At 32.4% G+C, this 26732-nt stretch overlaps 2 protein-coding genes across 3 annotated transcripts; one reads left to right on the top strand and one right to left on the bottom strand.

The window, feature by feature from the left end:
• Positions 1-580: 580 nt before the first annotated feature.
• Ncc69 (sodium chloride cotransporter 69) lies at positions 581-22035 on the top strand. The gene is made up of 18 exons (XM_087411972.1): positions 581-1069; positions 7582-8061; positions 15612-15771; positions 15846-15941; positions 16640-16831; positions 17064-17240; positions 17352-17491; positions 17789-18091; positions 18304-18529; positions 18765-18886; positions 18965-19100; positions 19182-19393; positions 19466-19707; positions 19780-19925; positions 20260-20584; positions 20683-20846; positions 20947-21055; positions 21557-22035. The coding sequence occupies exons 2-18, from the start codon at positions 7789-7791 to the stop codon at positions 21690-21692; spliced, it is 3159 nt and encodes a 1052-aa protein (XP_087268098.1). The 5' UTR covers positions 581-1069; positions 7582-7788; the 3' UTR covers positions 21693-22035.
• On the bottom strand, positions 21872-26677 carry LOC105152026 (N(G),N(G)-dimethylarginine dimethylaminohydrolase 1). 2 transcript variants are annotated; one of them, XM_011066053.2, is made up of 6 exons: positions 26324-26677; positions 26064-26166; positions 25830-25927; positions 25066-25122; positions 24165-24260; positions 21872-23953 (listed from the first exon to the last, which is right to left on the bottom strand). In XM_011066053.2, the coding sequence occupies exons 1-6, from the start codon at positions 26579-26581 to the stop codon at positions 23699-23701; spliced, it is 867 nt and encodes a 288-aa protein (XP_011064355.2). In that variant the 5' UTR covers positions 26582-26677; the 3' UTR covers positions 21872-23698. The 2 variants fall into 2 exon arrangements, with proteins under 2 accessions (XP_011064355.2, XP_087268100.1); XM_087411974.1 differs by lacking the exon at positions 25066-25122.
• Positions 26678-26732: the final 55 nt, after the last annotated feature.

Here is a 26732-nt window from a genome sequence, read left to right on the forward strand (position 1 = left end):
AATTTGTGAAAGCGTTAAATATATATATCTATATATGGCTGACTCAGGGAGCTGACATGAATATGGGTAGCAGAATCCAGATAATAGGGAGTTTTTGCAATAACGTAGCTCCAGATACGACGAACGTTAAAGTCACTAAAGTCATTCTTCTTTTCTTAATCAGTTATTAAGAAGAAGATAACGTAATCTTAGCGTTCACCGTTTGCAAAAGCTCGCAGATAGCACAGAGAAAAGAATTCATCAATTATGTCATCAATTTAGAATTTATTTTCAGAATACACAAAGAATTCTTTTTCTGAACAATTCTAAGAATTCTTTCTGAAAATGAACTGAAATGAATTGATGACGTACGACTAAGAATTCTCTTTGTGCTATCTGGGAATGTAAAAAAGCGAGTCACGTAATTCGTATTTCAGGAGAGCTATATTTGCGAGAGAGGGTGCAATGTGTCACGCGATACAATACTGTACCGGCGACAGTAGGTGCGTTGGTGCGTACGCTTATGGTGTGCCGGTTCGCCGGTTCTCGCTCACGAGTCACGTATTGGAACGAGCCGAGCGTCGCGTGGCCCCGAGGTGAAGGGGATTTCTGCAACGGTCCGGTACTTCGGTCAGTAAGAATCGGGATTTCGTATGGTTCGGACACGTCGGAGTCTCCTCACTGTTCGCTCGCGAGTGACACGAGTAACACGTGCTCGCGACGTCTGACGTGCACGCGCATCCATCCATCTCATTCACACGAACGTACGTCGATACACGCGCACCGACACGCGAGACACACGTGTCGACCCTGCTGGCCAGCTCGCCCTGCCGATTGATGCGGTGCCGGTCTGATTGAAAAGGTACAGTGAGAGACACCGTGAAAGGCTATCAAGTGTCCTGTCGTTTTCGTTGCGATGATTGGACTTCGAAGAAGCCGCCTGGCTGGATAGAACGCGAAAAGGACGACGTACTTTCCAACAGGGTCGAGATAAATCTGCAGGGTGTGAGGTTATGGGGAAGCTGAAGATTTGACGTTTGGGAGGATCCCTTATGATGTCTGCAGGATTGCGAATTTAGCGAACGAGAAGGTAAATAGATTAAAGAACGATTCTTCCGTAGCGCTTTCAACGCTAAATATCATTCGCAATTTCGAATTTTATCTTATAAATATGCCGTAGTTTCTTTATGTCTTTTTCCTTTTGGCAGACGTTTCTTTTTTGTTGTCTATAAGTTTTACAGTGCGACCTGAAAAGTCGCGTTCAGAAGCGACAAAAGAGAAGATGGATGACTAGTCTGGACCGGTCGTGCTGAATGCGCGACGAGAACCGCGATGAGAAACACGATAACTCGATTTCGCCAGGGCGGACAAGCTGTCTGCGCCAAACGAGCCGCGTGAGAAAGCAAACGCGTGGAACCACAGGGTCGGTTACTTGTTTTCCAAACTTTTGAAAAAAAAAACAAGTTTTTATTCAATTCTTTCTAATTTTGACAAGCTTTTAAATAAGTATCTTTTAAGATACGACCAACCTGTACAGTCACAAGTACCACTTTTCTCGATAATATTAATTATTGAGTAAACAGTTTGCCCGAAATTAAACTTTGTTGATGGAATCATCGTGTCGTTGTGTACATATAATAATTATTTTTATTATTAGAGCAATAGTAATTATAAAAATGAAACTTTTAATCATAAATTAATTATTTTACCATTTATAATCATATAATTCAAACACTTTTCTCTCAGTGCAGTATTAATTATTATAGACGACAGTAAATAGTTTGTCCGAAATTATTCTTTGTTGACAGAAATATTTTTGTTATATTTATAGATAAAAATTATTTTGAGCGCATTTATACAAGCTCCTTCAGAATTTATAGATTAATAATCAATAAGAATTTTAGACCATAGGTTAATAGATAATGTTATTAATTATGTAAAATGTAAATTGTACAGAAGTTTCCTTGAGAAGAATCGTATTAAATTTTAAGCGATTATAAAACGGAATATCATTACTTTTCTTAAACCGTCCGTTTTTTTATGTGACAAATTAAAAAAACGACGATGTTTGTCATTTATCTCGTACCGGCCCTGTGTAGAAACGTTTGCATTCACAATAAAGGCCTCGGCACCGTTCACGATCAGTAGACGTTGCTAAGCCGACGATTTTTATTTAAAGTTCACGTCTGCCTCTTCTTGCATTCCGCAAGGTAACTCTTATGTCCATTTCTATGCAGATTAACTTTAATCTCGATTTAACTTGCTCTTCATCTTTTTTCAACTTTTAGAATTAGAAAAAAATGAGTCTTTAACCAAGATTAAAATTAAACTCCATTGGAAGAAACGGGCATTAGGTACACATAAATTTGATAGGAATATGCAGAGAGAGAGCCGACGTTTGAAGTTATCACTACTAGGAATTTCGTGGTCGCTGGGATAAGCGCGATTTATATCTTGACTAATGGGAAGTGATGCGATAGGAAGCAAAAAATGGAAGCGGAGGCCAAGAATAGAGCAGATTCCACGAATTCTTTGAATGTTCAACTCCTCTCTCTTCCTACAGAAAATCATGGCATTTTCTTGAAATTTTTCAAATTTTCTATTATTAATAAACCCCCGATATAAATTTAATTTTTCAGCATGAATTTTCATCAATGACAGAATGTTAATTCAATTCTTTGAATAATGAATTGTCGCATGAAAATATTCTGAATATAAATGAATATAAATGAAGTATCCATTGTTAAAATAATTTGCATTTAATTTTTTCTAGATCTTTTTTATAATCTAAGAATTTGAATGTTAATTTATTGTATATTAAGATTTTTATAATTAATTCATATACAGAAAAGTATCATTCTGTTGCTAAGAAAATTGCCTAATTTATCTACTTTTTTTCTTTTAAATAGTTATTTTTAAGAAAATCTTCTTGCTAATAGTTTTAAAATATATCCCAAGTTATATATAATATATAACTCAACTAACAATAAATTCTAAAACATTTTATCTTGATTCCTCCAGCATAAAATGATACAATCTCGTGACAATAATGATTCATATGCAAAGGATTAAAATATCTATTCGTTTCGACAAATAAAATAATTTATTGTGATATCAGAACGTATTTAATAGACAGTTACAAGTAGGATCGTCAATGAAAACCCCCATAGGTTTTAATGACGCTGTGCCAGCTGATGATGTTTGCTATGCATCGCTGCTCGTGATAAGTATTACTGTAAAAAAAAAAAAGGAACGTAAGGACAGACGGGATCTACGAGGGCCACATGGCATGATTTCGCGTTTGTGCGAAAGTTTATGATTCCAATTGCGAATGGTTGTTTTACTTATAGAACCGCTAAGAATAGCGCGACTTCAACGTTGGGTCATCTCTTCTCGGGAAGGATAGAATGGCAGTTTCGATCAGGATGTGCCGGGAAGTCCATTGTCCAGATCGTATTGTTTCGCAATTGTCTATACATAAATGGTTCTGTTAACGTCGCGGTACGATCGTCGAATAACACCGTAGACTGGAGATTAACTTTGTTTCACAGAGTATTTAAATTTAATTATATATAAAGACATAAGAATCGCAAAAAGAAGAGCGGACAATAACGAAAAAAATCACTATATATATATATATATATAGTGATTTTATATATATATATATATATATATATATATATATATATAAAATCACTATATATATAGATTCTTATGTCTTTCAGCAATTGACTAAAGCATCAGTTAACGGTTAGCAGTTGATAATAATGCGTCTAGTTTGAGCTCACCGGTAGCTAAACTGGTAAACTTTATTTAAATTTGAACCGATCCAGAATAAGTTCACGCGATCCACAGCGGCCGTTTCATACAGATTCCGATATCAATTAAATGTAAATTTGAACCTGAATGTAAACCGGTTTAAACCACTCCTCAGAGGAGTTGATTATGTTTTAAAATCTTTTATAAAATGAAGAATTAACGTATATTGTATCGTTAAAGAATATCTTTTTTTTTTTTAATCTGGTGAAACTGAAGTTAGTGAAGCGATACGGAAAACAATACAATTATTGTCGATTAATAATAAATTTGAATCCGAGTAAATAAATTTAAAATATATTTAAATCACTCCTCAGTGGAATTGATGTTCGATTATGTCGTATTAATCAAAATTTTTTACGAAGGAGACCAACTATCAAACGCTATCTTTTTTTGGCTATGAAATAGGGTGAAGTTAAAAAGCGAAGCAATAACAAATTATTATTGATATATAAGATTCATCAAAGATTTTTATGAATATAATGACATAGATATGTATACTTTATTTTTTAGAAGCAAGAAAATATAAAAAAAATTTCTGTAAACTGTGTGTTAAAATGTTTTTTAATAAAACAATATATGCAATTGATAGAACAGATTGTAAAACATCGAATCCTTTTGTGTTCTTATAATTGATAAATAACTGCATATGTGTGGAATTAAATTAGGCCTGATTAGACCTAAGAAAAAAAAACATAAAACAAGTCATGTGACAGCACAATTAAAATAAATATATTGTAATTTTATTCTATTTCGAAATAAAAGGAAAGTTTTCGATATATTTTACAGTGTATTCTATTAATTGTAAATATACTGTTTTATTGAAAAATATTTCTATTTCAATATATTTCTTTTGTAAGAATTTTTTAAATGTATTTTTTCGCTTTGATGTCATTCGTTTTAATATCTTAAGATACCTTAAAATTCTATTATCGGAAATAATCGTAATTCGGTATAAAATTTCCGATTACTGAATATCACCTCAAACTAATTACTGAATATCACCTCAAACTAATCGATGTTAATGTGTATGTTCCTAAGAAATACGAAAGGACATTAGACATTCATTGCTTATCGCTGTGCCAGACCAATGATGATTTGAAAATAGTCACTATTTAAAAATCGTGGACTCTACTCGTTATGTGACGATTAGCATAGGTATTTCGTCGTCGGCTAATTCGTGATTGTAAGAATACCACAAGAAGATTATTTCGTTAAGAAAATGATCAGCAAAATTTTTCAATTTTAACAAAGAATCATAAGTTCCTCTCTATTTTTTTTATACTGTCGCAGAATCGAGTAAGCGAATGATTTTAAAGGCATTTAAAAAAAATCTTAGAAAAATTATAAGAATGACGATCAAACTCCGATTAACTTAATTGCGTTCGATCAGAGAATCCGAGGGATTCTAATTTCCTAGGGATTCCCGGAAAAGAAGTTTTAGTGGAAAATCACTTATTAGACTTAGATTAGGCAGAATCACAGAAAAAAGTATCTTAAAGCCTGAGACTGCATGTCTGAGATATAATAAAGCACATTATATCTGTACCAGAAGTTCGATCGCGCAATTCAATGATCAACTCATCAGGCGTCATCTAATTCTTTTAATATTCATTTTTCTTTTCTACCAAGTTTGTTTTTATTTTTTTCTCGATGTACTTCCATGAGAAAATTGCCAACGATTTATCTTAAATGTTGAGTCGCGCCTTTCGGTCGCGCCGCGACGACTTAAAATTACGATAATATCTAACATGATTGTTGGCGATATTAAAGAGAGCCATTTAGAGAAGACAAACAATTCGATCTTGCGCACGATTCGGAAATTGCTTGCCTTGTTTGCCTGGCGTTGTTTGCTCATAGTTGTTCATAATTAAGATACGCGACTTTCATACAGGCTACGCTCCCGTTGGCGCAGCGCAAATAATCGGCGCGATTGGCACGATGAAAAAGAGAAATTACGTCGACGCTTGCGTATTCTCATATGTGATTAAATTGAGATGTCACCGAAGGCTCGTCGAATTAATTAGCACTCGTATAGTTGACGCACACGTGGAATAAGTATCGACGGTATGTTATCGTCGATCGACGTCGTCAGTCGACCTCGTACCTTCAGCGATATAATTCGTATAAGTGAATTGTGCGAATAGTATATGTATATTGCTTTTATGTAAGTGAAAGTTCAAATGTATTAGGAATATAATAAATGTTATATATATATAATAAAATATTGTTTTCTGTTTCATAAAATTACCTTTCGTCTAATTTAAAATAAATTAATGCAATTTCTTATTTTTTTTACTAATATTGAAAAATTGTTATATCTAACATAATAATAATCTATTAATATGTATAATATAGTTATATAATAAAAAAATGTCTATAATAATTTAAAATAAATTAGAGCATCTGGTTTCAATACATAATAACAATAAAATAAAAAATTAAGAAACTTTTTACACATTCCATTCTAATATTCATAATATCTCTTTTATGTCATGAAAGTATATTCTTGAGAATAGAGATTTATTAGAAGGTCGGATGAAAATAATTCATACCGTTCGGGTTAATAGAGAAACGCTTCGTGTTTGTACAAAGAGTGTATAATGGCGTAGATCGTTGTACCATGATTAAGGACGAGTAGTATTACCAGTTTCGTAGATAATCGCTACAATGATTCGATAGGAGTCTGATTGCCGGAAAACGCTGTCACACGAGTATCCGCGTGGGAACTAGGCGATGTATGTGTCACGGATACGGAAAACGATCGTATCTGTTTGTTCGATAATTAGAAGAACTCGCATGTTAAACTCACCAGAGACCAGAGATAATCGCGCGTAAAATGATGTTCGGGGCAAGGCTAATTTCATAATTGGCACACCCACGAACTCCTTATTTAATTATCACGAGGTCGACAAGGCCAACGAAAGGTCTCTTTGTGTCTATCCACCTTGAACCTTTGAAGCTCTTTCGTTTCGAACTTCTTAGAAGATTCCTCTTCTCGGGAAAGAATTTAATTTCATAAAAAAGGAAATTTTTGGAGTGCAGATTGCTAACCACAAGAGTTCGTATATTGATTTTATAATGTGTTTGATTATAATTTCCAGTTTAGTAATCAGTTTTTATTGATAATATGTTGTTAGAAACGATTATTAATAGTTATATTCTAATTTCAATTTATTTTCGCGATTCTTTCGTACTATTTCGAAAAACTTCATTTTAAGATTACATTGTTCATGTAGTTAAAATTGACATTTTTATTTATTGCCAGAAATATCTTGATCGTCCATTATTGACATCGCTGAGATCTTGAAAATTTTAATATTTTTTCGCATATTTGAAATATTTCGATGGATTTTTAAATATGGACGGAATTAATATAGACACAAGCATCTCAAGCATGAGACTAAAACATATTTGATCGAGCCTTATTAAACCGGTTATGTTAAGTCGAATGAGCTGCTATGAGGTTTCAATTTTAGTAGGCGCGGCATATATTTCATTTTTGTCTTTAATTATCTTAATTATGTGATACCCAATCAATATATATATTAATTAAAAATATTATCTAACACCGTTATATTTCAAAACATGCTATTTTCTAATTAATAGGTAGATTTTTTTGTGCACAATATGTAATTGATAGTTACAAATGTATTTTGTAAAATAACATTTAAAGTTATATAAAATTTTTATTTAACGTAACAATATTAATATGATAAAAGGCGATATCTAGATTTTTCTAAAAAATGAGAGAATAAATACAAATCGAATAACGATTGTCGACAGGTGACCGCATCGAATGTTATCGGGCAACCGCCTTGGCAAATCGATAAATTTCCGAAGAGGAAACCAGAGAGAAATTGAATTGCCGTTTGATCGACCATTGTACGCGCGGCTACTCGATCTGCGGAGCTACTAAATCGCAGTGTGACTTTTAACATAAGTCACTGTGCGAGAAGAGGAAAAGGAAGAAGTGCAAAGAGAAAAAGCAGCATGGCGCACGAAAACGGGATAAACGGCGGTGATACCGATTCGGAGACGGTGGAATTGAATCCATTGAGAAGAACGAGATTCCACGTGAATCGGGTCGACAGTCTCGAAGGTCGTGCCAGTCTTCTGGGCGAGCAAGAGACCAAGAAGTCGTCCCTCAGATACATGACCAGGGAAGCCCTGCCCAGATTAGACAATTACAGGAATATCTTGAGCATCCAAGCGGCCCACAGACCTTCCTTAGACGAGTTGCATAATCCCACTCTTCTCAATAAGGTGAGATTACTCATTCAATGATTACTCTAAAGGCAATGTTGTTGACGCGCGAATCCAACATTCTTTTATCAATGATATATCACGTTGGAAGCGTTCCCAGTATAATATATGTGAAATTTTTTTTAATTAAAATTGGCAATTTAATTATGTTTTATACAGAAATACCTTGATTTTTCATCATTTATTAAATCACCATACTTTTAATATATTTTCGGTTTATATCGAGAAATTTCGCTAGCTTTTCAAATATGAACGCAATTAATATAGACAAGCATTTCACACGAGATTAAAGCATAAAATTTTGGATGAAATTAATGTGCGGCAACAATATCCCTTCGCTGTGCAGTTTGTATTATATTATACAATCGCTACTTTCGCTTATAAGATAGACTGAGTTATTTAACGAAGGAAGTAAACGAGTTTGCGAGTGTCGTATGACACGCTGCGACACGTTATGATATCGTCTAAAATTTTATTTAACGAGACGCGTTATGCGATGAGAATATAGCGAAGATTACGAGAAATGTTAATATTTCACGTGATTACCGTACAATGAAGCGTAAAGTGCGAAACATTGCCGATAAGTTTAATATTCAACGATAACGAGTGGCACATCGCGAGGAAAATTTGCGTGCTGCGTGTCGTATAATTTATAATTGTTCGTTTATTAATGTAATATATGCAAAAATTGATATTTCTTTTTGCAATGAATAATGAGCTTCTCGGAGGGAAGTTTGGCTGCGAAAATGAAAAATGTAAAAAAGTTATAATAGTAAAAGTTTTTACGTGGAAAATCTTTTTAACCCGTGGTGCTCCGATAAAAGACAGATGCATGTATATACATATTATACACAGGCATATACGGGCACGAGATAAACGATGAATCTATCACGTCGGTACATGTCGAATCCTTGACGATAATACACGCGTTCTTGCGTGGCAGAAACATATCATGTGTAATTCTGGCATTCATTCGCTTCTTGATTTTTTTACTCGTTATCTATGCCCTGTTCTCTCGCGTATAAAATGAATATCTAAAATTAAACAGGAATCTTACATGCGGGTTGTGTAATATATGTTTAGTATCCGTCGCGTATGAATTGCAGCCACGCACGTTTCTAAAGACGCGCTCCAAAAGGTAGCCCAAGAAAGCGTATATCACCATTTTAATATAGGGTTACCTGAAGATTAAAGGTTACCAACAGATTCATCAATGAAATTCATTCATAAATTTCTTGGTTATCTTTAATCTTTAGGTAACCATATATTATGAAATTGGGCCTTAGTGATTAAATTCCCAAATTAAGAAGGACAGTCCCAAATTTTGTTCCAAATTGAGGACATGATTATAAATTGTCCCTCTTTAAGTGTAAAACTAATAAATTTGAAATAATAAATGAAAATAATAAGTATGAAATAATTTTCAATTAATTATGTGCAGAATTTTATGATTTTTTTTTTCATTTAAAAACCCCAATATTATTTATAAAATATATTCAGTAGAAAAGTGCAATTTTGAAAAATAATTATTTTTTTAAATTAAAAAAAAATTTTTTTTTTAATTTTTGTAATTGTTATCTCACGTGATATTATACATTAAATCTTATTAGTTGTTTGAATATAATAATATAATATTTTTTATGTGTTTCGTTAACGATTATTTAAAAAATATTTATGCAAAATATTAAAATTTAATTATGATTAATATAATATTGAATTTTTTTAAATATCTCTCTTTTTAAGAAGTTAATAATTACCTTAGTGTATCAATATGATCGAATTTTTCCCGTATGTGTATAAAAATCTTATTTACGTATGTATTATTTACGTTTGATCGCGATTAAAATTTTCGTTATGTGAAAATTTTATGTTTTATCACTGATATCTTTTTTTTAGGATACCATGTATAGCGATTATAGTGCATATAACGCATACATAGCGCGTAACATGATAGCGCAGCACGTGCACGCTCCTTCTTTCTGCCAGCGTGGTCGACACGCGGTATTAATTACGCTTAAATGATTCGTAAATCGTGCGATTGCAGAGATTGTTAATTGTGCAATTAATCCGCCGCTGAACGCAAACGTGGCGCCGAGATTCCGTCTCGTGGTGACGTCCCCATGTTGGCAAAAGTCACAGGCGGAAAAGTTCTCGGTTTATTTATCTCTCCCGTTCAAATGGGAATGGAAAAACGCGATACCACGAACGTAAATATGGAACGTAGCGCTGAATTTTTATTGCCTTGACGTGACGATTTTGTCGACGACGGCACGACTTTACAATGCCACGGGCACCGTTATCAAGCGTTGTAACACTGATACAACGCAAAATCAAATATTTGCGATGACTACTTTCGAGCACATAATTATATTTTTAAAAGTATTATCCTTGTTATACGGATGTTGCGTTAATTGCAGTTGCATAATGCTTACTCAATTCAAACAAATCTAATCTCTGTTTTAATCTTAATTACGTATTCTCTTTCTTTGTCGTTTGTTTATTATTAGACATAATGTTTTTTTTTTTCAAATATTTCTTTTTTAGTTTATTACAATCTATATCTTTGTTCCCCAATAATTTATTCATATTTTTTTATTCATATATTTTTTGTATAATTTGGATGTTTGGGAAATTTTATAGCACGTTGTAGCAATAATTACAATTATACACGTGCTGCATTTAAATGAATTAATACACGAGTACAAAAATATTACGAGTAGATTCACTACGTTTTTTTTCAGCTATGAATCAATCTGATACGCCCAAAAACGTTATCCAAGCATGAAACGAATGCCGATTGTCCTTGTGATACTTCAAACAGAAGTGCAGTCGAGTCGTTTGGTAATGTTCGATTTCATTTCCGCCGGGCAATGCCCGTAAGAATTTTTATTTGCTCAGCAATTAAATTTCTTACGAGGCAAAAATAATGCGAACTTTATCTATCTGACATTTATACACGATAAATATTTGCACCGTTGCAAAAAACGATATGGCTCTATTACGCGTATCATAATATTATTTAAATTTCGAAAAAAGCATTCTCATCTTTCAAAATAATTAATTCTTTCACAATTGCAATTTTGCAGGATTTATATATCGCGCAATTGGTAACAAAAATATATTGGATACTAATTGTTCGATATAGTATAATAAATTCAATCGAACAGGACGAAAGTGAACATAAAGGATTTTCTCATTTTGTAGATTTTGTATGCGCGGAATCGAAAGGCTATTTAGATAGCTCGAGAGGAGACTAAAGAGAAAGGGGATAAAACAACACGGTTGACCGCTCACGTGAAGGAATGACATGATTGCATACTGGGTCACGGAGAATTAGTGTACATGTATTTAAACAAATTCAGAAAAAGCGTCACGTAGATTGTGACTCGCGCTCTACGCGGCATAAATATTGACGCAACGTTTTGTGCCAATAAGAGGTCAATCGGAAAATACATGTGCGAATTCTAAAATGTTATAATTCTGTTATATAAAAATGTTATAATATGTTATAAAATGCATTTTATAACTGAAGAAATCAAAATATTAACAAAAAACGTATTTTTTAATATAGGAAAAAGAATATTGATAAAATATTTCAAAGTGTAATCAGAGCGTGAATGACTATGTATACTTTAATGGAATACTGATGTTCTTTATAATTATTTACTAAAAATATATTAGAGAAGAAGGTGGTATTATAGCCAGTATAGATATAGTGGTTCCTCTCAATTTCTCCAATATTAACTGGCGAATTTTAGTGATATTTCTTTTCTGATATATTAGAATACATTCTTTGTTGATATAATATTTTGATGTCTTTAATAAATTATAAAATATACATGTATATTATTTTATTTATCATTTGTCTATGAAGTAGCACATCTATTATTAAAATCTGCTATTAGAATGCTGTGCAATGCAAAAAATATAATACGTATAAAAAGCACTGAGTTCAACGTGTTAAGTCAAATTATCTATGCAATAGATGTTGCGCCGTTAGTCATGCTTCATTAATGCAAACGAGGAAATTTTTCAGACGTGGATTACCACGGCGCATATGAAATCATATGAGTATGTAACTGTTGGGTCAAAGTAAAGACCCGTCACGTTCGCTCGTGCAATTAAAGTCCGTCGTTCGAGATGATGATGATGACAAATACTCCGAGACAGTCTCATCAGCTCGCACTACGCGCTAAGACGACGTAATTCCCGTCTGAGGAATCAATCCCTTTGAATGATTCAGAAATGTGACACTTGGAAGATCAAATGGGTCCATTTATCACATACTACGTCGATAGATCTCACGATAATTAGACATACGAATTTATGTCACGAATTTTTGTTGTAATTGGACTGTTGATAATTGAGCGACATTTCTCTCATATGTCTCATCATGTGACATAATTTTTCGGATCAGGCTGATGTTGTTAATTGGCTGCAATTAGCAATTCTCTATTTCTTTCTGGATCAATGTAATACAAATAAGAGAAGTTGATTACTTGCACTATATATAGCGTGGTAAAAAATGCCATTGTCATATTAAGGTGTTAATTACGTTAATTGCGTTTGAGAAAATGAGGAAAATTTAACAGAATTAGAAGAGAGTATACTTTTGCAAACATTTAGACAAATCTTCTATAAAAAAAACGGAATATTTTAACAAGAATTTAATGTAATTTAAACCGATCTGAATTGATCTGTATTTATATCCCGCATTCAATGAGACACGAATAGCTTTATTTATTTTTATGTCAATATCGTTTTTACTATTTACATGTGACATGGACATTCTTAAAACTACTATATCATTTAAATAGTTTGATATATTGTTGATTTTGAGTGTAAAAGGAAAATTTCCTGAATCCCATAAAGCTTATCGTTATGAAGAATTTGCAGAATTGCGAGTATAATCATGCGAAATGAGCAAAAAGTATAAAAAATTTCAATGATAACGTTTTATGATTGTAATTGACAAGTTGGCTGTCGATTCAAGTTGGCTCTATTACGCGAGGAGACACAATATCTCTTCAAATTTTTAAAAATATTTTCTATATTTTACGAAAAAGTAAAATTGATAAATATAAAGAGAACATATATAAAAACTAAAAAATTATACCGTCAAATTTTTCTTATTTTTTCCCAAACTAATTAATTTCTCTATGGCATACATTTTTAACAATAGAATGCATTTATATTTGCGATTTGATATGGTGATGTTAATGGCCTCAGCAAAAAGCGTACTCCGAATAAATTAGAATCTCTGACAGATAAACGTGCTATTATTTGAATATACTCGTGATATGTCGTAATGGAAGATACGAGCACATACAAGATATAAGAACAAGCATATAAGAAGGCTCATCTATATAGACAACTTTTATTCTTCCTGTACATTGTCATAAACCATTTATGCTTCTTTATATGTGTAAGATACGTGTAATGTATACACATAAATGTTTTACTAAAAAGTTTTAGTAGCCTTTGTAGATTTCGGTCGACTGCTCTTTAAGAATCTCAGAAATGAATAACTAGATTTACATCAACTTCTCATGAAATTGTGAGAAGTACGCAATGAAGTTTTCAAAAACTTGATAAAAGAACACAAAACAAAATTTAATGTTTGATCTGAGATTGGACCATAGTATTCTTATATATTTTGATTTTCTGAAACCGAATCCGATGTCCAAATTGCTCCATTATGTCATAATTTTTTTTATCGATAAAAAATCGGATTCGATTTTAAAGGGTCAAAATATATATGGGAATAAAAAGTGACCTAATATCCGGATCAAAAATTTTTTTGTGCCTCTATAATTGAATGATTATTATTTGCGAGATAATACATGTAATAAGAAACTTTCACTTAAAAAGATATTGATTTAATTTATTAGAAAGAAAAAGTAAAATTTGTTTTTACTATTGCTGTTTTTTTAAGTTTATTTATTTTTTATACGGTGTCATATTTTTTAGAATTTATGTGATGGAAATAAAAATATTTTTGATAATAAATATTTAATGCAGAGACAAATAAGAGAAATAGTCGGTTGTGTAATAAAAAAAAAATGAAATTTGGCGAATTAATCAAATGTAGAATAGAGATAGATAGAGTAAAAAACAGAATTGTGATTTTATGAAAGGTTTACGATTTTATGAAAGGCTCATCTCACGATTGTACTGGATTTTAATGCAAGATATTCGAGAGTAAAATGGAAAATCACGGAATGGTTTAATCACTTGATTGTGAGCTAGAGAGAGTTTTAAGTCTTTAAGAGGATGAGTTGCAATTCAATCAAAATCGAATTGACAATAATTGATAATGCAGTTACTCATCTCATGATATAAATTATTAACATACGCAAACGAATTAATATATTTCTCTATAGTATTCATTTCAACCGTGTTTGTGTTGGTATATCTTAAAGATTTCGATTTGATTTGATTCCTCGATTACTCATTCATTTCCAAGACCTCTGTAAATGTTTTAGTAAGACTCACTCCGGAAATTATTAATCATTGATTGTCAGTGCTCGAACATATGTCATAAGATATAATTTTTTTTCCATGAAGACGAAGAATCTTTCTACGATAAGCCATTATCTAAGTTTTAAATTATAAGCCGTAAAAAATCAACCGAGTCACAGTCAAGAAAAATAATCGACCATGATTGGTTAATTTCTTATAGTTTAATAGGCTTTCTACAATATAAGCCTAAATTTTAAGTTTTAAGTCGTAAGTCTAAGACAATCACAGTTGAATATGAGAAAAATAATCGATTATGATTGATCAATTTATTAATACAACTTGAGATTTAAAGCTTAGGTAATAGCTTATTGTAGAAATCCAAAAAGATTTAAGCGTCTTACAAATATAATAATGTTCCAGGGATATTTCCAATTTTTTTTTTAATTAAGCAATCTCATGTGCGATGTAAAAAGTCCCGCAACCTTTTGGATTCGGCACATTGCAGACATGAAGCCGATTATATGAGGCTCGTCTTACGTAAATCGTTAAGACTTCATTGGCCATGTGGCGAATCCTTCCTCGAAACCGGAGTCACCTTCAATGCCTTCAATAATCGTCTCTGAATCTCTAATCCGCTCGTCGGATCTTACCGGCTGCTCGGTAAGACGCGAAATCGCCGCCTCGTCATCTGCAACAAATCGTTTGGATTCATTTAGAGAGTTCACCTTGAAGCCTCTCGGTACGTCGATTATTCCATCGGATTGATGAAGACATTATCTCAACGACACGGGGCATTATTCCTCGCATAATTACCGGTCGCATTTTATAGACACGATATGTGATGTGCATGGAAAAGCAGTCGTCTCTTATGGCATACAAAAGAGAGTGCTTAACGCTTTAGGAAAAGTCTTTCTGAAGAAACTTTAGGGAGGAGAACGAGGTCACGCTCAGCTTGGATTATTGATCTTAATTACGAGAATTGCGCAGCGCTCAAATAATAATATAAAAACTTTTACTGAATTATCTTATTGATGCCATCCATGTCAATTGACTAGAAATGTTCAGTTTATCGAACAATTTGTTTTCAGGGCTCTGGCTCGCATACATTAACTGTTCCACAATTGAAATCCACGGCACCAGGAGTGAAGTTCGGATGGATCCAAGGAGTGCTGATGCGATGTCTTCTCAACATCTGGGGGGTGATGCTTTTTCTGCGACTCTCCTGGGTCGTAGCGCAGACCGGAGTGGGTAAGTGCCCTATTATCGAATCATACTTCTTGATTCATTGGATTCCTGAGATTTTAACGTCGATGTTATTCCAGGCCAGGGTGTTTTGCTGATTCTCACAACGACAGTAGTCACGACGATTACATCCTTGTCGATGTCGGCGATCAGTACCAACGGTCTTATCAAAGGAGGTATTATTATGCGTTAAAAATAACAGAACTATAAATCTACAACATCTGAAAATGAAAGAAGAATAAATCAAAAATACCATTCCTTATAATTTAAGAATTATGTGAATTAAGAACGACAGAAAATATATTTTATTTTACCACAATATATTTTCAATAAAATGAAAAGCTTTACGTTTTGTTTTATAATGTAATGTATTTCGTGATAATTATACATGAAAATTAATATATAGTATAAGTATACAGTTAGTAGTATACAATAAAATTAGTATATAGTATACAGAGACATCTAAATTGAAACATTTGAATAGAAGTTTTGAAAAGAAGTTAAAAAAATATTTCAGACGAAAATTGCATCTGAAAGACAAATAATAAAAATTAAAATAAATTTGAAAAAATTGATTTTTCAAGATCACGTTATCGCTATTTTTTAAAATAAAATTATACGATTTTTTAAATATAATATGAATCTTGTTATCTCTCATATAAAAGTATTAAAGTAGAATTATAAAAAACTAGTCCATGAGGATTGCCTCTCGATTACCTTTCTTATAAGTTCTTTTATGACGGATAATATCATTTATACTTTTATCAAGCTAATGGATATTTCTATAATTGTTTGCACATATTTAAATCGATCAATTTTTTCGTAAATATGTAATAGTTCAGTTAATTGAAATGTATATATTCTCTTTTTGCAGGTGGAACTTATTATATGATTTCCAGGTCGTTGGGACCTGAGTTTGGCGGATCTATAGGTCTTATATTTTCTTTAGCGAACGCTGTCGCCTGTTCCATGTATGTAGTCGGCTTTTGTGAAAGCTTGGTGGATTGTCTACGCCCTTTCAAGGCCTGCATAATCGATTGCGCGACCATGGATATCAGGATCATAGGTTTATAAACGTTTATATAATTCCAAAAGATAAAAAAACATTGCAATTTTGATTAAATAATATTCTCGTGTAAATTAACATCTAACAATTATTTGTATATTTAAACATTATCACTGATGTAATTTTCTATCGATAATTGAACTTGCAATTAATTTAATTACACCGCTTTTAAGTCCTCTTTTAATTTTTTAAAGTCTTGTCGAGGATGCGAATTACACTTATGGATTTTCAGGCTGCATAACGATAGTCGTACTCCTGATAATTGTTATAATCGGCTTGGAATGGGAGGCAAAGGCTCAAATATTTTTGCTGATAATTCTTCTCGTGGCTATTGGAGATTTTATGATTGGTACTTTCATGGGCCCCAAGAGTGATTTGGAGAGAGCTCAAGGATTCGTTGGTTACAGCGGTAATATTGCATCAACATTTTTTTTCACTCTTTCAACATTTAGGTAGTAATTACGAGAAGTCGCAATTAATGGGTATTGAATTAATTTTTTCGTCAATTTGTGATTTATAGCCGAGCTGTTCAAGGAAAATTTTTATCCGAACTATAGATACAGCGAAGGCGTGGAACATAATTTCTTTTCAGTTTTGGCCATCTTCTTCCCGGCGGCAACAGGTATCCTGGCAGGTGCGAATATATCCGGTGACTTGAAGGTGATTTAATCTTTTCATCTATAAGAGATTACTAAGATATTTATAATTAATGCTTGCTTCACTATATAATTTACGCAGTGTCTATTTAATTACTCATCAGTTTGCATATTCGATAAAATTATCTTTTATACTGTCATAAATTACTTTCTCGATCGATGAGTGATAAAAAAAATTTACGTGCTATTTTTTAATTATTATATGATTATAATTACTGAAATCCACGTATTTTATGTGATGTATTGTGATGGAAATGCGAAAGTTTTGTACCACTTTTGAATCCTATTTTGAATTCGACAGGATCCACAAACAGCGATACCGAAAGGCACATTACTCGCGATTTTTTTAACATCATTGTCATACCTAATGATGGCGATTATGGTTGGCGGTACCGTTATGCGAGATGCGACCGGTAACGTTACTGATTTATGGACGATGTACAATAGCTCTCTTTTGGCTCTGTCAATGCCCGGCGCAGACAATGACACTGCGATCGAAAACAGTACAGTTATCGAGAATGTCACTCGTACATCCTGGAGCATATACGGAACGGATTTTAACTGTACTGCAGGATGCAAATATGGCACCCATAATAGCTTCGAGGTGCATAAAATTATTAACAAATTATTATTTACAAAACTAATCTCTGAAAATATTAATTAAATAAAAATAAAAGTCATATGTGTTAAATTTGAATGGTCATTGATATTAAAGGACTATGGTAATGAAAATTATCAGTTATTAAGAAATTATATTATTATTAAGAAATAATATTATATGAAAAAACTGAAATAGGCAAATGACATTATTTCTAGGTGATCCAATTAGTTTCCGCTTTTGGACCTATTATCTATGCCGGTTGTTTCGCGGCGACGATTTCAAGTGCCTTAGCATCGCTGGTTTCAGCGCCGAAAGTATTTCAAGCGCTCTGCCTTGACAAGCTATATCCAGGAATCGCGTGGTTTAGTGGAGAGAAAAATAAGGAGCCAATTCGCGGTTATTTACTTACTTTCGTTATTGCTGTCGCTTTTATTCTGATAGGTGAGTGGTAATTCTATATATATATATGTACATATCTCGAGAAATTTGTTTTATATATTAGGTGTTGGAATTAATTCGTAGCGTTTTACAAGTGATGGGAAGTACTTTCATTAATGTATTTTTTAATGCTCATGTGAAATAAATAACATTCTTTCATTAAAAAACGCTACGAATTAATTCCAACACCTAATATATATATATATATATATATATATATATATTTCAATTTTTTTAGGTGAATTAAATGCAATTGCGCCGCTGATTTCGAATTTTTTCTTGGCCGCCTACACTCTTATCAATTTCAGCACGTTTCATGCTTCTTTGGCTAAACCGATCGGATGGCGACCAACTTTCAAGGTACTGTAGCGTAAAAATATATCTATGGCGTTATTATATTTTCACTCTATCTAATAATATTATTCCATTTTTTTTTAGTATTATAATATGTGGCTTAGTCTCGCTGGTGCTATTCTTTGCGTTTCTGTGATGTTTCTGATCTCATGGTGGACGGCTTTAATAACGTTATGCGTAGTCTTAGCGTTATATTTAGTAGTTTCGTATAGAAAACCTGGTAATTTACGCAACAAAAATTTATCTTTGTTTAACGTTGCTTTTTTCAATACATTTCGCTCTTTATGAAAATATATTACAGATGTAAATTGGGGCTCGACTACACAAGCCCAGACCTACAATAACGCGTTAACTGCGGTGCAGCAATTGGATCGGGTGGAGGAGCATGTGAAAAATTATAGACCGCAACTCTTGGTTCTTACTGGCGCGCCCAATGCGAGATCATCTCTTGTCGATTTCGCTCATCATATTACTAAACATCAGAGTTTATTTATTTGTGGTCATATTATTGAGGTACGGCTTGTTCCTATTTTAGCCGATTTGATGTACCTATTCGATAATATATCTGATATTCATGTCCTTCAGACACCCATATCATACAAAACGCGCAACAGCATGGTGCAGAATTGTTCTTCCTGGCTCAGGACAAACAAGATCAAGGCGTTTTATTCGCTGGTGGATAGTTCGAATTTCCAAGATGGAGCTACTTCGCTCCTACAAGCCGCTGGACTTGGGAAAATGAGGCCTAATATTCTGCTGATGGGTTACAAACAAGATTGGGCTACTTGTCCCCGGGAAAATCTGAATATGTATTTCAACATCATGCAGTAAGTCCTTGCGTGTGTGTCACACTTTAGTTAACTTGACATAAGAGAACTAACTTTTTCTGTATCTCACAGCAAAGCTCTGGATATGCATATAGCAGTGGTACTTCTCCGACTTCAAGAAGGCTTGGATAGCAGTATGATCGGAGATGTCGAAGATTCAAAAAGACTCGCGCCTACTTCGATACCGGGCAATCAGAGTTTTTCGCAGCTTAGCCAAGGTTTTTGACAAAAACTAAATTTTCTTATTTTCTGACATATATCTAATATATCTGATGTATTAGTTGTTGCACGATACATTCCGCTCAAAAGTTGGAATATCTCTAAATTTTGAAAAGAAAAATCTTTATTAAATATACGAAAGTTTTATGTTATTTCAATCATAAATTTTTGTCCAAGAGTATACATTAGAGAATAAATTAATGTCAAAATAATTAGATCTATAAAGAAGTATTTTTATATAAAAGCTATAGAATGCTTCGTAACGTGTATGTCATTAGTGTAATAATATATTTTTTTCGAAGAACGAAGCTTGATAAATTATAATTTTTGCAGCTAGTAGTACGTCTGACATATCAATCCCCGGCAGTCCCGCACCGAGACGTTCGAAAACAATTAATGAGTATCCTAATCCATCCTCCGAAGAACAACGTGAAAATCGACCAAATATAGTGCCAATCACAAATATACTTAATGTAGTAACGAAATTTCAACGAAAGCATAAAAAGGGTACTATCGATGTATGGTGGTTGTATGATGACGGTGGTCTAACGCTTCTGTTACCTTACATTATCAGCACGAGACGTAATTGGTCTAACAGCAGATTGAGAGTATTCGCACTTTCTAATAAGAACTCTGAACTGGAATACGAACAAAGGAAGCAAGTATTAATTTTTGACGATGAATAATTTCTTCTAGAAATAGTTACGCAAAATAATTTTTTCTTGATGATATTAATATTATTAATTTTTTTCATAGTATGGCGAGTCTCTTGTCAAAATTCCGGATAGACTATTCCGCCCTAAAAGTTATACCGGATATCTCAAAGTCGGCACAAACTGGTACAAAGACATTCTTTGACTCATTAATAGCCGACTTCCAAGAACTAGCCGATTCGAAAAATTCCGACGACGATGATATGAGTAATTTCAAGTTTATTCTATGAATAGTATAAAATAAAACTAACAAGCTACTAATTTCCTATCAATATATATTATGTAACAACTCGATTTTTTTCTTTAGATGTTATTAAAGATTCAGAACTTATGGCGATGAAAGAAAAAACCAACAGACATCTCCGTTTGCGTGAATTGTTACTTGAAAATTCCATGGAAGCCAATTTAATAGTTATGTAAGTAGTATTTGTCATGGATTTTTATATTGATAAGGCAACACTACCAAATGTCTTTCAATTGTAACAAGTTTCGAATATGTTAAATATAGATAGAATATAGATAAAAGAGAAACATGTATTTTTTTTAATAAGTAAAGAGTAACGTAGTTTGAATCATATTGTGCTCTGTCTTTCTCTAACGTATCGAGTTGAAGAGAAATAGAGATATTGATATGGTTCGATTCTTTCTAAAGCTTGGTGTCCATATCAGAAATTATTCTGAGATTTCGGATGGAGAAACAATTAACGAATCATATTTGAATGATTTCGGCCTTTTGACAATATTTAATTTTTTCTTCGTCCAAGATCTTAACATCGTGAACAGCAGGAGCACGGATGTTAAGATCAGAGAATGTGCAATCTATTACGTTTAATATATTCAAAGCTTATTAAAAGTAGGATATTTGGTTGTGTTTCCTTGTAAGTCGGATTTTTTCATTAATATTGTTTGATTTATAGGACATTACCGATGCCTCGGAAAGGTGCTGTATCAGCACCTCTTTACATGGCGTGGCTAGAAACACTTACACGTGACATGCCGCCGTTTTTATTGGTCCGAGGCAATCATACGTCGGTTTTAACGTTTTATTCATAATGTGAAACCGATTGATGAGATGTTGTATTTACAAAGCTATAGAATGTCACATAGTAGGTGGCGATATCGCAGTATTACAAGTGAAAAGAAAGACTTATAATCATCTATATACGCAGGAAAAAATGATTCAACCATGGCAGAACGAAACATCCAGTGACATACAAGTAATAGACAAGCTATTGATGATAATGAGCCTTTATTATTGTGTGTAGGAAAACATACTTTTATGAATGAACCACTATTGAAGAATGTGCCTAAGTAATCTTTGAAAATGTTTTTTCAGTTATATATATGAGACTGTATTTTTTTTAATGATTGGAATATACTTTTAGATTCCGAAAAATCTTGACAGTCTCTTGAAGTATGAAAACATCAATCACATTTTATAAATGTCTAAAGTGATTATAATCTGTAGTATTATTTCAATGTTTTTTATGCAAACTTTTTGTGCCTTATCTTAAATAACACTGTGTTTTATATAGGAATTCAAAGAATTTCTGCAACATTTGTATCGGTGACTTATAAAATTGCACCTTATATATCTAATAATAAAAAGACCGATTGTCTTTTTCTATAAACTTTTATATTTCTATACATATATACGAACTTATAAGCTCTTGACAATCTTTGAATACAAAACAAAATTGTAATAAATTCTGTAAATACTGCATATTTTGCATTAAAAGATCTGCTTATTTTTGTTTGTTTTAATATTGACAGTGTTAAAAACATCAAGTTCCATCATGAAAAATAGTGCAAAGAAATAAATGTTAATGTTTATAAAATAGAGTGAACGCATAAAAAAGTCATAAAAGCATTACAGAGATATGCTATAAGATTACTTAAACATTACGGTAGTACAAAATGCTAAATTGTCACGATGACACTTATGTCAAAGATTGTAATTCTATTTCACATCTTTTTCCACTGCGATATTAATCGGAGATATCGCGTATGTTTCAAGTATATAGTATAATGTCTCATATAAGTTTCATACAGAAATTTTATATCGATTTCTGTTTAAACTTTTAATTATGTAACTTCGTTATAATATAACAACTATCAGTGCTTTTATATTATCGACAACTTTGCGATACATTATAGATGATAGATATTTATTTGAATGCTTCGATGTGAACACGTTTCAGACTAGTTGCGAATGCGTTGCAGGAGTCAGAATACTGATAGTGCACGATCACTTTCTTTCTGATTACGTAAACCTTGCAGATTACAAATAATTTATTATTGCGTATGTATGTTGGATTCTTAATTATAATTCGAATTACAAATTAATTTTGATTCTATATCATAATAAAAATCAATATTCCAATCCCTCTACATGCATATAGTGTATATATAAAATCGAATTTGTGCCATATTGTGTTACGTGCCGTATTTATAAAGATTAATCCCATTGAACACTACAAGATGTAAATGGCATAGCTTTACTCTATATATATTTTTTGGGATATCGTAGGAAAAAATGCATAAAATAAGCAATAAATAGAACAAAAAAATACTCATAAATACTTAGTAAAAAATTTATAGCTGCAGCTATAAATAAAGGTCACATGTAAAAAATGAAAAATTTTTGAACGAAAAATTAAATAAATGACAAGAATAGAGAGATTATCTCTGGCAAAAAGCATAAATATAAATAACTAATACCAAATTTGAATATATTACTTTTCTACTCTAAATATATAAAAATTATATATTATATATGTATGTGTGTGTTTTTATATATATATATATATATATATTAATCTCTTCAAATACTAAATCCTTCTCTTGTAAGATATAAAATGATACAGTAACTTTTAAAAAATTAATTTAAAAAATACTATAATATCAAAATGTCAGGATAATAAATTATCATCGTCATGAATTGCATCGTATTTTTCCGCAGATTCGATAGAAGAAAATTCGATTTTACGTTTCGCGGATAGCACTGGTGGCATAGATTGCGATTACATCGCAAGATAAATCTTATTTTCCTTTCGCGTTTAAATGCTACGGATATGCCGCGGTCTGCGCACCAACAAGCAACAGGAGGACAAACCAGAGCTAACTTTCGCTAATTCAGATAAACGCAACGATCTAGTCGGGAACTCCACCTTCTCAGCAAACACCTTACTTGATTGTGGAATTTCGTCTTCCGATCGATGAATGAGAGTACCGTTCACATAGAGCACGTTGGCGGCTACGTCCTCGGGTACAGTTAATGTTTGGTAACTGTATGTTGCTTCTCGCTCGATTCTCTAGATTAGAAGTAGTAAATCAGAAAAGTAAAAATCAAGATTTTTCAATAATTAAATAATTAATTTTGAAAAAAACTTAATTCCATAAAAACAGTAGCAATATTCGTTTGCCATATAGCAAGTCCGAGTGAAAGCAATCTGCTATAAATTTAAAATTTTTGAACAGTATCTTTTTCAAAGTGACTTTTATTTATTCTAAATTAAGACTAACCTTGAGAACTTCCTGAGATTCTTTTCCAGCCCCTACACATATAACATCTGGTCCAGCCATTGTAACCAGCGATTTTAAACGTTTGGATTCAGCCACCTAAGCAGAGAGATATTGAGTTACTATCTCAAAAATTATAGGTGAAAATAAACGAGTATTGCACTATATAATCAACATGTAGTCATTTTATCATTACATTTTGTATACCATATTTTTAATTTATTATCACATCACTTGAATAAATTAGAATAAACTAGAAAATCATTATTGAATTAAATTTTATTAACGAAAACTACAAACTATTTTATTCAATATAATAACTTCTTTTTTTTTCTTTTTAATTCGTATATTTTTATATATTAATTTTTAAAAAAATATTTTATGTGTTTTTAAAACATTTATATTAAAATATTTATTATAATCTTAATGTAATCTTAATGCATTATTATGATGTCCATATAATTCTTAATGTGCCAGCACAAATCGTGCACAGTGTTTTGTACTGTAAACAGTAAAATATGTTATCTGAAAAGTGCATACACAATGAGCTTATAATATACATAATACATATTTATACAACGATAATTTATGAACAAAATGAGTAATGCCTTTAAACATTTCGCTTGAAGTTAAATGCTAAATCATATGCATGCTAAGGTGAGTGAATAAGATTCGTGGTATTGTTCAAGTGCACGGTTCAAGTGCCAAGCTGGAACTTGTGTAACTTATTACAATTTCAAAAAAGCAGTTCGTAAAATTCTCAAATTATTACATACGAAAAAAAGTTTCTCAAAATCGTGCAAGTTTGCGTTTCTAGCCTGTGAAAATATTCATTTTATTTCTTTTCTTTTGTTAAATTTTTCTTTAATAACATATTAAGAGGGTCAGTTTAGTGCACCCAAACCTGAAGAGGGGCTGAGGTAAGACTCTCCACTATCACCTCTTCGCCACCATCACCCACCTTAAATGAACATTAGAAAAGTAAGGTGAGTGAGCATGATATTCTGTTGAAGTTTGATGCAAATCCATAAGGTATATATATCTATTATACCTTTTATAAATGTACAATGTGTGCTGTGAATAAATACAAAAACTTTCATTGTTACTAACAGACTGAAACATGCATTTATTACATATAGAAGATTTGATCTTAAATTGAATCTATTTCAAGAATAAAATTAATACTGAAAAGCAATAAAAAAAGTTGACAGGAAATATATTACATCTCAATATTAAATTAATTTCTGAAGTAGCTTCTAATAAGAATGAACTATCATATAATGAAGATATAAGATATAAAATGCTTTCTGAAATAGACACAAAAATTACAAAGTCATATCTAACAAGATATTATTAATCTTTAATATATTTTGTAAAATAGTTAAGATAAAAAATGTAAGTATATTAAAGAATATTATAGACAAAACATCGTCCTTTTTAATTTAAACACATATTGTATTTAAGGTCTAGGATTATTCTTGTGCATAGCACAAAATCATCCATACTGAGTACATCTTTATGACTTTAACATCAAATGTTGAATTTAATGAGACATGCGATATACATTAGTATGTAATGAGAAATTTGTGAATTATGTTTAAAAGGAGATATTAATAATTCTTAAAAATGTTAGATGCTATAGATGTGTTAATCTACAAGATTACCGACCTTGATAGGTACGCATGGATATTCTGGAAATGCCGCAGCAACTGCTCGTGCTCCGGCTTCATTTGTAAAATGAGACAGTCCAACAAAGAATTCTCTACCTATGACGAAATATTTTTGCATTAATAAATGTAAAAATTTATAAAATATTTCTGATGTTTACATGTGTTTACATTGTGTCAAAAGCACAAGTATGGAATATCAAAACAAATATTAAATACGCAAACTAAAATTTACCAGTAAAAAGCACATCTCCACCATCTAAGCGGGCATTTTTGTCGCTTATTTCTATCAATGGTATCTCTAACTCTTTTTTCAACACAGCTCTGATAGTATCGAGCTGAAAAAACACAAAAGAATAATTTAAAAGCGAGCAATAAAGGAACTAAGTTCGATCCAAAGACTTTAAAATCATCATTATTATTATCATGAATTCTAACTCAATGTAATACAATACAATCAATTTTAATAAAATCTGGATTGTGTATTATAGGTACCTCTTTGAGGCGAGACGGTTCGCTTGGATGGGCAATCAGGGCAATGCCGTTGCAAACGACGGCGATGTCTTCGACGAAAACGCAAAGCGGTGAGTTCTCGTCGGGCGGCATCTCGACAACGTCGATGTCGAGCTCGCGGAGAAGCTGCGCCAGGGCCAGGTGCTGCGTCCTGGCTTCGTCCAATGTTACCTCACCTCGTGTACGCAGCGACAACGGGATCCTGCAGAGGATTGCGTGCGTATACCGATGCAGCGGCATGCTCGATGGTTTTGCGTTTCTCTCGCCGAAGAGCAAAAGCACGTAAACCTACGTCGCGCGGTCAGAGATTTAACTAGATTTGATGTTTAACGCGAAATGACGGACAAGTCAGCCATGATGTAAGAAAACTAAAGCCTTGGACACAATTCAC

Source organism: Acromyrmex echinatior, chromosome 12, assembly GCF_024713525.1.
Source record: "Acromyrmex echinatior isolate Ae372 chromosome 12, ASM2471352v2, whole genome shotgun sequence".
Taxonomy (NCBI): domain Eukaryota; kingdom Metazoa; phylum Arthropoda; class Insecta; order Hymenoptera; family Formicidae; genus Acromyrmex; species Acromyrmex echinatior.